Genomic DNA, 14101 nt, shown 5'->3' with positions numbered 1-14101 from the left:
TGTCTAGCCTCAGGACATTTATTTAACCTCTCCAAGCCTCAGTTTCCCCATCCACAAAATGCAGGTCATTTCATATTCTCCTTTGCAGCCTCCAGCTATCTCCCTCTCTTGTCAGGATGCTGTGAGCATAAATGATCTTTCAGCTTTATCCAGAAACTCCCAGTTGCCTTCTTGGGCTTGTCACTTGCGAGTTTGACTGCTCTGATGTGTTGGTTCTGCCAGCTCTGGCATGTTTGATGGTCCCATCGCTCCTTCCTCTAAGCTGCTCAAATGACTTTTGCAGTTAAATTAGGGGAAAGAGCTATACCTAATCCCTGCTCTGTGCCTGCGAAAGCTATTACTGGCCTTCAGTAGGGTGGTTCAGAGAATGCCACAGACCCTGGAGAGGCCAGCTCTGTGGCAGACGTGGAAACAGCAAGCCGAGACCCCGGCAGTGCCGCTCCCACTAGGCCTGGAGTCGTGGGGATGTGTTCCAGGGCTGGGCTGCAGTGGGTCTTCCTGCCATGCCCAGCAAGCCTGTGGCAGCAGCATGACAGGGGGACCCCCCCATCCTCAGAAGTACTAGCCACTGTGTGGGCCACTGGCCTTCCCAGGTGAGGGACAGAGGAGACACGGGAGTCCAGAGTAGGGAGGGTCCTTAGCAAGCCCCTGTTCAGCCTCCTCTGGAGAAACTGGGGAAGGATCAGTGGTCTTCAGTAGCGGATGGGGAGAAGGGGTGACAGCAGCTCTGAGCCACCATTTCTCAAGTGGGAATATCTTGACAACTGAGGTTGTGATCTCTTAGCCCGGGCTTCAGTCCTTACTGAATCGCTCAGTGAAACTTGCCTGTCATTGTTATCTTCTGGGGGCCAGGGGCCAGTGCAAGGAGACCAGGTTCTGGCCTTGGCCTTGCCCCTCTGCGTTGTGGGTTGAAGTGTATGGGCTCTGGGATCAGGAACTGTCCTGCCTCCACCACTTACTGGCGTGGCAACCTTGGGCATCAAGAAACTGAGAATCAAGTTTTCTTACCTGAGAAATGGGTCATTGTGAGGAACTGTCTAGCATAGGGCCTCAAACATCAGTTCCCAGAAGCAGCCTGCTTCGCTGGGCCCATTTAGACAAAGGTGCTCCACCTCCTTGCGCCTTGATTTCCTCCTGTGTCCAATGGAGTTTGATGCCCCATGAAATAAAAGCCAAGTGCGAGGGGTCTTTCTTACTCTGGGTGATCAGGGGCAGAGGGGATGGCATCTGTACCCCTGCCCACGCTGCTGGCTGTGCCGCTGGGGAATGGCTGCAACAGAACTCCTGAATGTGAAGATGTGCAAGAGTCCAAGGAATTAGCCCTTTTCTTCCCAGCCATTATTAATAGGGAAAATGGGGGCCCTGCTTGAAAGAAGAGACTCAAGAACTACCATAGGCAGCACCTTTCTTTAGCCCCCACACCCAGCAAGAGGCTGGGACGAGCGAGGCCAGGCTGCTGGCAGCTGTGTGGTATGACATTTGTACCCACATGAGCTCCAGAGAAAGCGAAGGAGGTGAGTGGGCACTCCTAGCACTTGTTCTTTCTTTTCCTCTTCTCCGAGGAGTCATGTCTGCTTATAACCCTGCCTTCTGAAAACAGCCTGTCTCTGCGTCTTTTCCTGTCTGAGCCTCCATTTGCCATGGACTCCTGGCCTCTCCCACCCCTCCTTGCTGGCTCACTCGCCTGTCACATGGTTCCTACTCCAGGCAGGTGATGACCAGCCCCTCCCTGCCACACCCCCCAACCCCGGCTGCCCTATAGCCAGTCTTCTTATTGGGGACACAGCTCCTGGAGTAAGCAATTCCTGTGTCCCCCAGCATTCAAGGCCGTGGACTGGGCCCCTGGTCTCATACGCAGAGCCTGCCTTCAGGGAACTGAGAGGCCAGGTCACCCCAGAGTCTAAGGGTAGGCAAGCTCCTCCCGTTAGGGAACCTGGCTGCCAGTTTACGGGGCCCGGGGACTCCTGCATAGCGCTTCTCTGTGGTCAAGAGTCTTCTCCGTCTCGATGTCAGCCTTGCTACCCACTGGCTGGGTGACCCCAGGCAAAATTACTTCCTCCCACTGAGCCTGGGTTTTCGCAACTTTCAGGACCCTCCTACCTCCTGTGGTCTCTCTGCCATGATCTGTACAGCTTCTTGTCAATGGCCTATGAATATCAGTATGTCCAGGAACTTTCTTGTTGGTGCTCTCAGCGGAGGCCAAATCTGGGGCTTTGGCCTTCTATGAGTGGTGGTGAGGGACTCCGGGAGCCACAGTGCTTTTAGGAGACATCTGAGGCTCAACCCTTGTTCCTTTCTATGTGAGCCGACATCTGGGTTATCTGGGTGGTGAACTCAGGCTGAGACTCTGCTGGCCAAACTCTGTGGGCTTATCCCCAGGCATCTGGGCTGCTGCTCAGCGGATGCAGGCCCCAGACCAGTGACAGGGAGCAGGGAACCTGCACTAGCTGGACACATGTTGCTGGAGCACTGTGCTGTTGTACTGGATGCAGGCATCTTGTCGACTTCTGGGACCTCCCTGCAAGGTGAGCAGTATGACTCCATTTTACAGATGAGAAAGCTCAGGTGCAGGGATCCTGCCTGAGGCACCACAGTCACTGGAAAGCTGGGCGTATCCTTCTGACTCCAGAGCTTGTTTATCTTAATAACCACTACCCACCCACTCTCAACTATCATGTGAAGCGAAGGATCTGGGGGCCTTTGCCTAAATAAGGTGGTGGTGTTTTCTAAGCTCCAGGCTTCAGCAGTGTCATGGACAAGAAGGGATAGATTTGTTCTATGCTGTGACCCACAGCAGAACAAGGAGGCCTGGAAGATTCTAGAAGCAATTTGAGAACATCTCCAGGAAGCTCTTTCTCTCAGGACGGGTCAGCAGCCTCTTTGAAAGCCTTTGTTGGGGGTGCAGGATAGGAAGCTCCTGGGAGATTCAACAGGAATTCTAGAGAGCAGTTAGTGGAGGTATATACACATATTCATTGACAGAGCAATCAGTCTTGCTCCTGGGCATATATCCAAAGACTTTCCCACATTGGCTCCTAAGGACAGATAGAGGCCACCTGGGTGTCATTGCTGGCAGAGTAGAGAGGTACAGTGTGGTGGGTGCACAGCATAGTATACTAAGCAGCAGTCAAAAGCAGATGGATTCGATGTACACAGTCCTCGTGGATGGAATGTAAAACACGGCTTAGTCAGTCACACTTACTATTGGGCACTAATACTCTTCCCCATTGAAAGGAACCAGGACTTCTTGGAGAAGTGGCTGATTCCAGGGCTGGGAACAGGGAAGGCTCAAGACGTGTCTTCCTAGAAATTCAGGCAGTGCATCCAAAAAGTGCTGGAGCCATGTCAAAAGATACAGGAGCCAGGCCAAAGGGGCTCCCAGTGGTCAAATCTGGACAATTTGAGCATCAGAATAATGAAGTCCAATAATGAATTGTAAATCACTAGAAACATAGGAGTCTATATTGATAATAGATACATGGAAGAGAAGTAGAATACTGAGGACTGTTGACATTAGGAAATCATTTTGCAGCCATCATAAAGATCAGGTCAGGTAAGAATCTTTAGTGGATGCTAAGTCTAAGGGTGATGAATGCTAAATGTTGGTGAGAACCAACATTTAGGATATTTGCACGCTCTTAAGATGTGTCCCCACAGACTTCTTGTTAGATGCAAGGGAGAAAAAAAAGCACACAATAGTAATTATATAGTGGAGAAAGCAAGTTACACATTGATCAAGTGATCAAAAGTAACAATAGAAATGAATTTGGTGTGCCTCTGATGTGATACCCCAGGAAGGACATGCACCTGTGCAGTCTTCAGCTGAGGATGCGAAGTCTTGGTTGAATCGTGAAGAAACACCAGACAAACACAAAATGAGGAACTTTTAAAAAGGGAAGGGGGTAGTGCACTACTCCTCCAAAATCAATGTCATAAAAGACAAAGGGGCCCAAAGAGTTAGAAGTAAATGCAATCCTTGATTCCAGACTGGCTCTGGTACTAGAGGGGGAAGTGCTGTACAGGATGTTAGGGCACCTGACCACACTGAACTGTGGGCCATGGGTTAGATACACATTCTATCAATGTGAATACCTGGAACCCTTAACTGCACTGTGGTTATGTAAGAGAATGTCCCAATTCCTAGGAAATACACACTGAGGGCCATGACGTATGTATGGTACACTCAAATGATTCAGAAAAAAAGCGTGTGTGTGTGTGGGGTGGGGGAGAGAGAGAGAGAGAGAGACAGAAAATGCATGCACAAATGATAGAGCAAATAGGATAAAATGATAACAATTGGCGAATCTAGGTCGGGCGCAGTGGCTCACGCCTGGAATCCCAGCACTTTGGGAGGCAGAGGTGGGCAGATCACAAGGTCAGGAGATTGAGACCATCCTGGCTAACACGGTGAAATCCCGTCTCTACTAAAAATATAAAAAATTAGCCGGGCGTGGTGGTGGGCACCTGTAGTCCCAGCTATTTGGGAGGCTGAGGCAGGAGAATGGCGTGAACCCGGGAGGCGGAGCTTGCAGTGAGCCGAGATCACGCCACTGCACTCCAGACTGGGTGACAGAGCGAGACTCCATCTCAAAAAAAAAAAAAAAAAATTGGCAAATCTAGCTAATGGTCATCTGGTATTTTTGCTAGTTTTTATTTTTAGTTTTGCAACATTTTATACATTTGAAATTATTTCCAAAGGAAAAAAGGAGGGGGGAAGAGACTTAAGACAATAATATTCAACTTTTCTGAGTAAAAAAATTTAAGACTTCTGAAACTGAAAGTCCTAAAGACATTTGAATAAAAGCGTGGCCCATGCTATGTGGTTCCATTTGTATGAAGTTCAGGAATAGACCAAATTAATGATGAAGAAGATCAGAGGGTATAAACTGGAAAGGGGCACAAGGGAACCCTTTTGGGGGTTCTTGAAATGTTTTCTATTTTTATCTGGGTGGGGGTCTCATACATCTGGGTATACATCACATATATACCCAGAAGAATGGAAAGCAGGGTCTCGAAGAGATATTGGCGCACTCATGTTCTTAGCAGCATTGTTCATCATAGCCAAGCGATGGGAACAACTCAAGTGACCATGGACAGGTGAACCTCAAGGTTCATTCACGTTATGACATGTGTCTGAAGTTTCTTCCTTTTTATTATTTATTTATTTAGATAGAGTTTCGCTCTTGTTGCCCAGGCTGGAGTGCAGTGGTGTGATCTCGGCTCACTGCAACCTCCACCTCCCAGGTTCAAGAGATTCTCCTGCCTCAGCCTCCCAAGTAGCTGGGATTACAGGCATGTGCCACCACACCCGGCTAATTTTTTGTATTTAGTAGAGACAGGGTTTCACTGTGTTGGTCAGGCTGGTCTCGAACTCCTGACCTCAGGTGATCCACCTGCCTTGGCCTCCCAAAGTGCTGGGATTACCGGTGTGAGCCGCCGTGGCTGGCATTTCTTCCTTTTTAAGGCTGAATAATCCTGCATTATCAATGCCACGTGCCATAATGTGGATGAGCCTTGAGGACATTATGCTCAGTGGCATAAGCCCATCACAAAAAGGCAAATACTATATGATTCCACTTATATGAGGTACCTAGAGTAGTCAAATTCATGGTGGTTGCCAGGTGCTGGGAGGAGGGAGGGATGGGGAGTTTTTGTTTAAATGGGTATAGAGTTTCAGTTTTGCAAGATCGAGTTCTGGAGATTGGTTGTAAAACAACGTGAATGTGTCCATGCTGCTGAACTGTACACCTAAAAATGGTTAGTATGGTAAATTTGTTTGTATTTTACCACAATTAAAAATTAAAAATAATATTTAAAAAAGATTGTTATTGGTGCTTAGTAAAAAAAAAAAAAAATATATATATATATATATATATATAAAGAAGTGGCCTGATATCTATATAGCACAGTACCATTTGCCTAAAGTAAAATATGTGTATAATATCCATTAGTGTGTTCTAAAATTAAACACAAAACAACCACAAAAACAAAAAGCCCCCAACCGTGGGCAATATTTTGTGCCTAGGAGAGGACAGGAGCTGGCTCTTGCCATCACTATCGGCCTGAGGTTGTGTAGGACTGCATGGGATGAGGTCTGGCCCCGTCCTGTGCTGGGGTGGGAGGTTTTCTGGGATCCGGCTGCTCACGGAATTGGATCGGGGAAGAGCGGATGCAGCCGGAGCCTCAGCTTGCACAGGGCACGCGTCGAGGGCAAGCCTCCTAGTGTTGTCTGGGTGATCCTAAAGGTTAGGTGGGAGGAACTGTAACAGGTTACCAAGTGTTAGTATAGCTGCTGCCTTATTCTGGTCCTTTAAAAAAAAAACTGAGGCAAAATTCACATAACATAAAATTAACCACTTAAATTAACCACATAAAGTGTATAATTCATTGGCATTGAGGACATTCACAGTGTTTTGCAATCATCACCTCTATCTAATTCCAAAATACTTCTGTCACCCCAAAGGAGTCCCCATATCCTTTAAGCAGTTGCTCCCCAATTTAATTCTGTTTGAGGAAATATTAGTTATGTCCATTTTCAAGATTAGGAAAACAAGGTACGGGAAGTAATACAAATTTTTAGGTGGTAAAGCTGGGGCATCAGCTTAGGGCTGTCTTAAATTTCATGTCTATGACACTAGGCTGTGCTGCGTCTTCAGTTATAACTGAGAATATTGGACCTGGAATTAATTATAGATCACTACTATCTTTATATTTATTACACTGTGGCATTTTTGATGAGTGTTGGAAAATGCCCTAGTATGTTATGTAAGTTAGGTGGATGACAGCTTGAAACTTGATTTCCAAATTCTACACGTTAAATTTTGGAAACTAGAGCTGGGACAGGAGATATGTTTGTTTTGATTCCAGAGGACATTCCATCTCTAAGTGATGATCCAGCATAGTGATGATCCAATATAGTCTGGACCTTCCCAGATAGCTCTTATGGAGCAGTGATATAGGTAGGGCACATTATCAGGAGTCCTGATAAATTCAAACTGTAACCAACCTCCCTTAGATAGACCCAAGATAGTCATGTCTGCTTCTTTAGGGACTCTTTAGGGGTATGATGGAGCAGATGGCATGATAGAGTGGCATTCCCATAGTTAAGAAGAATTTCCATAGGCCACTGTATGCGACTTCCTCTCTCTTGGCAAAAATATTCTTTATGCACATAATAGTCTTTGTTTTTGAATAGTTTTATTGACACATACTATACAATTCACCCGTTTAATATATGCAATTCAGTGGTTTTGGCATATTACATTATTTTTTAATTGTGATAAAATATATATAACAAAATGTGCCATTTTAACCTTTTTTTTTTCTTTTAAGAAATAGAGACTGGGGTCTCACTATGTTGCCCATCCTGACTTTGAACTCCTGGGCTCAAGAGATTCTCCTGCCTCAGCCTCCTGACTAGCTGAGACTATAGCCTGGCTGATTTTAACCATTTTTAAGCATACTGTAGCTCAGTGGCATTAATTACTTTCACCATGTTGTGCAACCATCACCGCTATCTATTTCCAAAATATTTTCATCACTCCAACAGAAACTGTAGCTATTAAGCAATAAATCCCTACTTCCCCTTCTCCTAGCCCCTGGGAACCTCTGTTCTACTTTCTGTTTCTATGAATTCAGCTACTCTATGTACCTCACATAAGTGGAGTCATAGGGTATTTGTCTTTTTGTGCCTGCCTTCTTTCTTTAGCACAATATTTTCTCTTTTTTTTTTTTGAGACAGAGCTTTGCTTCGTCGCCCAGGCTGGAGTGCAGTGGTGCGATTTCCCCTCACTGCAACCTCCGCCTCGTGGGTTCAAGCAATTCTCTGCCACAGCCTCCCAAGTAGCTGGGATTACAAGCACCCACCACCATGCCCGGCTAATGTTTTTGTATTTTTAGTAGAGATGGGGTTTCACCAGCTTGGCCAGGCAGGTCTTGAAATCCTGACCTCGTGATCCACCCGCCTCACCCTCCCAAAGTGCTGGGATTACAGGCGTGAGCCACCACGACTGGCCTAGCACAATGTTTTCAAGGTTCATTCATGTTGTAACCTGTATCAGAATCGCGTTCCTTTAAAAGGCTACATAGTATTCCATATATCATATATATATGGACATATATATGGACAACATAGTATATATCATGTTGTTTATCCATTCATCTATTGGTGGACATTTGACTATTATAAATAGTGCTGCTATGAACATTTGTGTAAAATTATTTGTTTGAATGCCTGTTTTTAATCCTTTCAGTTCTACCTAGGAGTAAAATTGCTGGGTTGTATGGCAATCCTATGTTTAACTTTTTGAAGCAGTTGATTCTTATTTTTTAGGATGCTCTCCTCCATGTGGTTGTTATATCCTGGTGGGCCCGATGGCCCTTCGCACAGGGCTGGGCACCAGGAGCTGAGCCCACGTGCAGTGGGCAATGGAGAGCTGCCCCTCACCATCAGGTGCTCAGAGTCCTCATGGCCCATTGTCCTTCTTTTCTGTCTGGTTGGCCTCCACCACTCTAACCTGTCCATTCTGTCCCCACTAGATGTGCCCGTGGAGAAGCTGGCCGCCATGCCAGCCTTGCGCAGCATCAACCTCCGCTTCAACCCACTCAACGCCGAGGTGCGCGTGATCGCCCCGCCGCTCATCAAGTTTGACATGCTCATGTCTCCGGAAGGCACAAGAGCCCCCCTACCTTAGGCCACCCTCCTCATGCCCACCCAGCAAGGGACAGAGGCCACAGGCCTGGAACCCTGGAAGGGAGGGAGGCCCATGGGAGGCCAAGCCTGGGGGCTGGGGGCGGGTGGGCTGAGCAGCACGTGGTGGGTGGGGTGCAGCTGGTCTGGATAGATAGCTTACAGCAGTAGTGGGCTCTGGAATGCCCAAGGGAAGAGGCAAGGTGGGGCCTGCAGCCTGGACTCGGCACTCACAGCTGCTGTGCAAACTCAGGCAGATCTCCTGCCCTCTCTGAGCCTTGTCACTTGAAAAAAAAAGGACCTTTCCCTCCTTTGGGCTCCCTGGAGGTTTTTAAGCAGTACGTGCCTCCAAGTTACCTCCAGATCAGCAGGCACAGGTGGGCATTGCCGGGTATTTTCTGAGCCCCTGCGGGTTTGAGGCCTTGTTTTTAGTGCTGAGAGCCAGTTGCTGCCCTGAGAAGAGAAGACAGCCTCCATCTATTTATTGCTTCCTGAGAACTGACCTGGATGCGGCCCTCCACAGGGCCCGGTCTTCAGTCCTGTGGTCCCTGGACTGGTGGGAACCTGAACTAGGAGTCCTGGGAGAGCTGTGGTGGGAATATGGGCTGGCACTGCTGCAGGGCAAGAACATTCATGTAGGAGCCCGAGGACCAGCAGGCTGGGAATGGGGAGCAAGTCACGTCAGCTCTGTCATTCCCCACAGTTAACAAATTGGCAGGGTGGGAAGTCCTGAGTGCTCCGTCCCTCTAGCATCACTCCTGAGCTGCGGGAGAGGTGGCCCAGAGAACAGCAGAGTCAATTACACCTGCAGCTCTGGTCTAAAGTGATTAGATGGCCACCCTCACCACTGTCCGGTCCAGCAGCAGCCTGGCTGCCTTGTCATGGCCTCCTGGGGGCAGAAGGCGATGTGGAGCACGGGATTTGTAGCCAGCCAGCTCCCAGGCCAACGCCCAAAGCCCTGATGACCTAGTTCTTTTGAGGCCCTCAACCTGGCATCTTAGGGTATGGTCAGGCAACAGGGTGACCAGCTGTCCTGGTTTCCCAGGACATGGAACTTTCAATGCTAAAACTGGTACAGTACCCGGCAAGTGGGGATGGTTGGTCCCCTACCAGGAGAGGGCCTGGGGCTCTTGCTTCCTGAGAACTCCTGTGGCTTGAAGAACCTTGACTGCTTGGTCCTCAGGTATCTACCTCCCACCTTCTCCTCATCTGTGGAGCAAGCCGACTCAGTGCCCCAGACCCCACCTGATCTGCACCTTTGTTTGAATCTCCAGAGACACCTGAGGCCCCAGGGCTTGAGGCAAAGCCAGGCCATCCAAATCCTGTGTGCTGTGGACGAGTGGCCACTTTACTACTCCTAAGGCTAAGATGTTGAGAGCTCAGACCATTGCTCAGAGCAGTAATCCCTGCTCAGAATGCTCCCAGTTCCCTCGTCCCTGCCCAGGTCTCTTGTCTCTTGGGAAGGAACTGACAGGTTGGGCCATTGTTGGGCCATCACTGAGTGCTCAGTATCTCAAGAGACTCTGTTCATTCTGCTCATATCCCAAGGCCTGGTTGGTCAAACTCTGGGCAAAGGGTTTTCAGGATGAGGAGGTCAAGACAGGATCTCCAGAGCTACCGAGTTCATCTGTGGGTGTTGGGGGCAAGTGGGGGCTGAAGTCCTGTGCAGGCTGCACTGGCCCCACCTGCCTTGTGCCCTGGAGTAGGGTTTCTCCTTGTTGAAGAAGAGGCATCCTTCTCTGATGTGCACAAACACAATGTATGACCAGAGCCTTGCAACTCAAAGTGTGGTCTGTGGACCAGCAGCGGCAGTGACACCTGGGAGCTTGTTAGGAATGCAGAGTCTAGGCCTCACCCTATACCTCCCGACTCAGACCCTGCATTTTAGCAAGACCCCCAGCTGATTCCTATAAGCACTTTAGAGTTTGAGAAGCAAGGACCTAGGCTGGGGATGTCCTCCGAGCAGAGGGTGAAGTTTCTCTCAGTTCTCTCCCTGCCACTTCCAGGGATCTGAGCCTGTGCTCAGCCACCTCCCTAACCCACCCTGGGAGACACTTGGCCTGTTAGATTGTTCCGGAGTCTGCATAGCACTCCTGAAGAAGAGAGTGTGACCTGCAGTCACCAGGAGATGAGGGTTAGGTGTGCCCAGCCCTCCAGACCTGGCCTTTCTGGTTAACCCCTGCATGCCAAGCTGCCTGCTGCCCCAGGTCCTCACCTCAGGCCTTTGAAGGGGCAGCTTCTGGAAGTTGTTTTCTCCTCTGCTTGGAGAGTTTGCCCTTGTCTGTCTTGGAAAGTGTGGGCAGCCACAGACGCCCCCAAATCAGAGCTCACAGTGAGTGAGCCCCTAAGCTTCAGTCTGCAATAAAGAATGCATTGGTTTCATCTGCCTGGTTGGTGTTTGATTCATTCTCACTGTACAGACCTCCTATAGCCTGGGCGTCAAACCAGCCCACATGCAAGAGGGGTGCCTTCTTGTTGAAAGCACGAGGTAAAGAAAGCTAGAACGGGATGAAACGTGGATTATTCACAGGTGGGCACAGGTGCAGCCAAGCAGAATTGGTGCGTGCCCCCCAGCTGCGTTACTGCAGGATGGCTAAACATCGGGGGAGACTGTGTATCTGGGAAAGGATGAAGAGACCCACTATCTCCAAATTTCTCTCTTACCAGTGCCAGAAATTATTCCCTTAGTAATTTGTTCCTCTGAGTCCATGGTTCTCAAAGAGGGATCTCTGGACCAGCAGCATCCGCAGCACCAGGAAGTTAGTTGGAAATGCGAATAGTTGACTCCACCCTAGATGTGCAGAATCTGAAACTCGGGGGTGGGGCCCAGCACTCTTAACAAGTACTCCATGTGGTTCCAATGCCTGCTGAAGTTAGACAACTACTGCTCTGGGTTCAATGTTAAAGTCAGGTTTTGCTTTTTTTAAGTCTGAGAGGCCAGCTTAAGTTTGCCTTGAGTTTTAGTCCAGATGCTCCATTGTTTCTAATTATTATTATTATTATTATTACTATTTGAGATGGAGTTTCACTATTGTTGCCCAGGCTGGAGTGCAATGGCGTGATCTCGGCTCACTGCAACCTCTACCTCCCAGTTCAAGAGATTCTCTTGCCTCAACCTCCCAAGTAGCTGGGATTATAGGCGCCCACCACCATGCCTGGCTAATTTTGTATTTTTAGTAGAAATGGAGTTTCGCTATGTTTGTCAGGCTGGTCTTGAACTCCTGACCTCAGGTGATCCACCCGCCTCGGCCTCCCAAAGTGCTGGGATTACAAGTGTGAGCCACTGCGCCTGGCCCAATTATTTTTATTTAACAAACACACATAGAGCTTAGTGGGTACTAGGCAGTGTCTTAGTGCATTATAGCTATTAACTCATTTAATCCCTATAACAATCCTAGCTAGCTTTGTGATTTGGATAAATCTCTTTTCCTCTCCAGGCCCTGTTTCCTGTCTGTAAAACTAAGGGGCTAAACCAGAAGACCCCTAAGGGCCTTTCCAGAACTCATATGGTCACTATTTCTCAGCTCCTGAAGGCCCTGTGATCACTTATAACTGTCCCCTGTGGATTAGCCTGGACTCAGGCCGCTGGCCTCCCCCACCCCAAAGGTCAGAGGTCAGAGAGAGGACTCCCACCTGCGTAGTTTTCTGTTGAAGGATGCCTCACCGAAAACATCACCAGATCCACCTGTTAATCAGGCGAAGCTGATTCTACTTTTCCTGCTCGAACTTGACAGTTTTCCTAGCGTGTCAGACTTGGGAAGACAGTCAGGAAGTGATGAGAGATTTCAGAGTTTGGTTTTAGGTGGGACTTTCAATGCAGAGAAGGAAGCCTCGATTAGGATTGGGTAAAGATCAGGACATAGTTTAGGATCGGTGGACACAGCAAAGGGGGATTTTGAGGCAAAGGGTTCAAAGAGTCTTGGTGTGTAAACTCTCTTTTGATGCGATTAAGAGTTGATCAGTTTGCTGTTGCTTTAAATGATTCCTTCAGAAAGCTCTTGGAACGAACAGTAAAGTTATTTACAACTTTTTCTTCCTGGGCAAGAGTTTCCAGGACTAGTACTGTTATGCTGGGAAAGATGGAGGAATAATGTGGACGGGAAGCTGTGTGGGGCTACAGGATTCTAAGTGTAGTCTCACCCAAATACCATGTTGTACCCCAGAGCCCCGCTTTGGGTCTGTTCTTCACATGAGATGTGCCCATCCCTTCACAGAAAGCCAGCCCTGGGAAGCGAGCAGCAGTTCCTGAGCGATAATTGGCACCTGCCCCAGAAGGCCTCGGCAGAGCCCTGAACCAGATGTGAAGGGCAGGAAGGGCGGGCCTGGGGGAAGAGCGTGACTCAGGCAACTGGGCAGGAAAACCTCTCCAGCCCATGAGCAGCCAGGCTGTGCTCTGACTGTGTCTCCAGGCCAGGCAGGCTCCATCCATGCCTGAGAAAAGGGACATAGCTGAGCTGCGTTAGGTCCAAGCAGGAGCACCCCTGGAGCTCCTAGTGTTTATCAGCACCAGGCAGGCACTGGTATGTGGTTTGGGTTTTTTTGTTTTCTGTTTTTTTGTTTTTGACGCAGAGTCTCGCTCTGTCACCCAGGTTGGAGTGCAGTGGTGTGATCTTGGCTCACTGCAACCTCCACCTCCCAGGTTCAAGTGACTCTTCTGTCTCAGCCTCCCGAGTAGCTGGGACTACAGGTGGGCACCACCATGCCCAATTAATTTTGTATTTTTTTAGTAGATACAGGGTTTTGCCGTGTTGGCCAGGGTGGTCTGGAATTCCTGACTTCAGGTGATCCGCCCGCCTCAGCCTCCCAAAGTGCTGGATTACAGGTGTGAGCCACCACGCCTGGGCAGTGTGTTTCTCATTTATTGTTAACATCACCCCTCTTGGTGCCCACTCTATGGATGAAGAAACAGGCTTAGCACGTGACTAGGAAGGAGCAGGGCTGGGATTGGTTTAAACTGGGTTGCAAGTTCCAGGTTTTTGCTGTGAGCCCCGGGTCCCTCAGGAGGCCGGCTTGGACTGAAGTGGTTGATTGCTTTCTTTAGCTGACACGGTCCTTCTACCAACCCATTCCTGTGAAAAGACCTCTCTGAAGCTTTACTTTCCTCATCTATAAAGTGGGTGCCAACATTGCCTTTCCTAATCCCATAGGGTTAAGAACAGGTGACAAAGGTAAGTGCATCAGCATGGTGCCCAGTTCACACTCCAGAGAGTTTCCTCTCACATCTGCTTATGCCCACCCTTGTGTGGGCACAGCCTTTAGTGCCCAGATAAGAACCTCACCTCTCTCAGTGCCGTGCAGATCTGCATGCCACACATACCTGGAGCTCATCTGGCCAATGGGAGATTTAGTCCCACAGAGGATGAGAAGATTGACAGTTCCCCACTCCCTCCATCTTCATAGTTCAGGAATCTA

General features: G+C 48.8%; 1 protein-coding gene across 9 annotated transcripts in view; it reads left to right on the top strand.

Moving 5' to 3' along the window:
• LRRC20 (leucine rich repeat containing 20) overlaps positions 1-11071 on the top strand; it is an 85341-nt gene extending 74270 nt beyond the window's left edge. For all 9 annotated transcript variants that reach the window (XM_008968953.4, XM_008968947.3, XM_057298922.2 and 6 more), the window contains one exon: positions 8539-11071. In XM_008968953.4, the coding sequence (XP_008967201.1) occupies positions 8539-8693 (155 nt within the window). In that variant the 3' untranslated portion in view covers positions 8694-11071. The remainder of the gene's footprint in view (positions 1-8538) is intronic.
• The last annotated feature ends 3030 nt before the right edge of the window (positions 11072-14101 follow it).

This window comes from Pan paniscus, chromosome 8 (genome assembly GCF_029289425.2).
Source record: "Pan paniscus chromosome 8, NHGRI_mPanPan1-v2.0_pri, whole genome shotgun sequence".
Taxonomy (NCBI): Eukaryota; Metazoa; Chordata; class Mammalia; order Primates; family Hominidae; genus Pan; species Pan paniscus.
The sequence above is the reverse complement of the archived record's forward strand: the minus strand, read 5'-3'. Positions and strand labels throughout refer to the sequence as shown.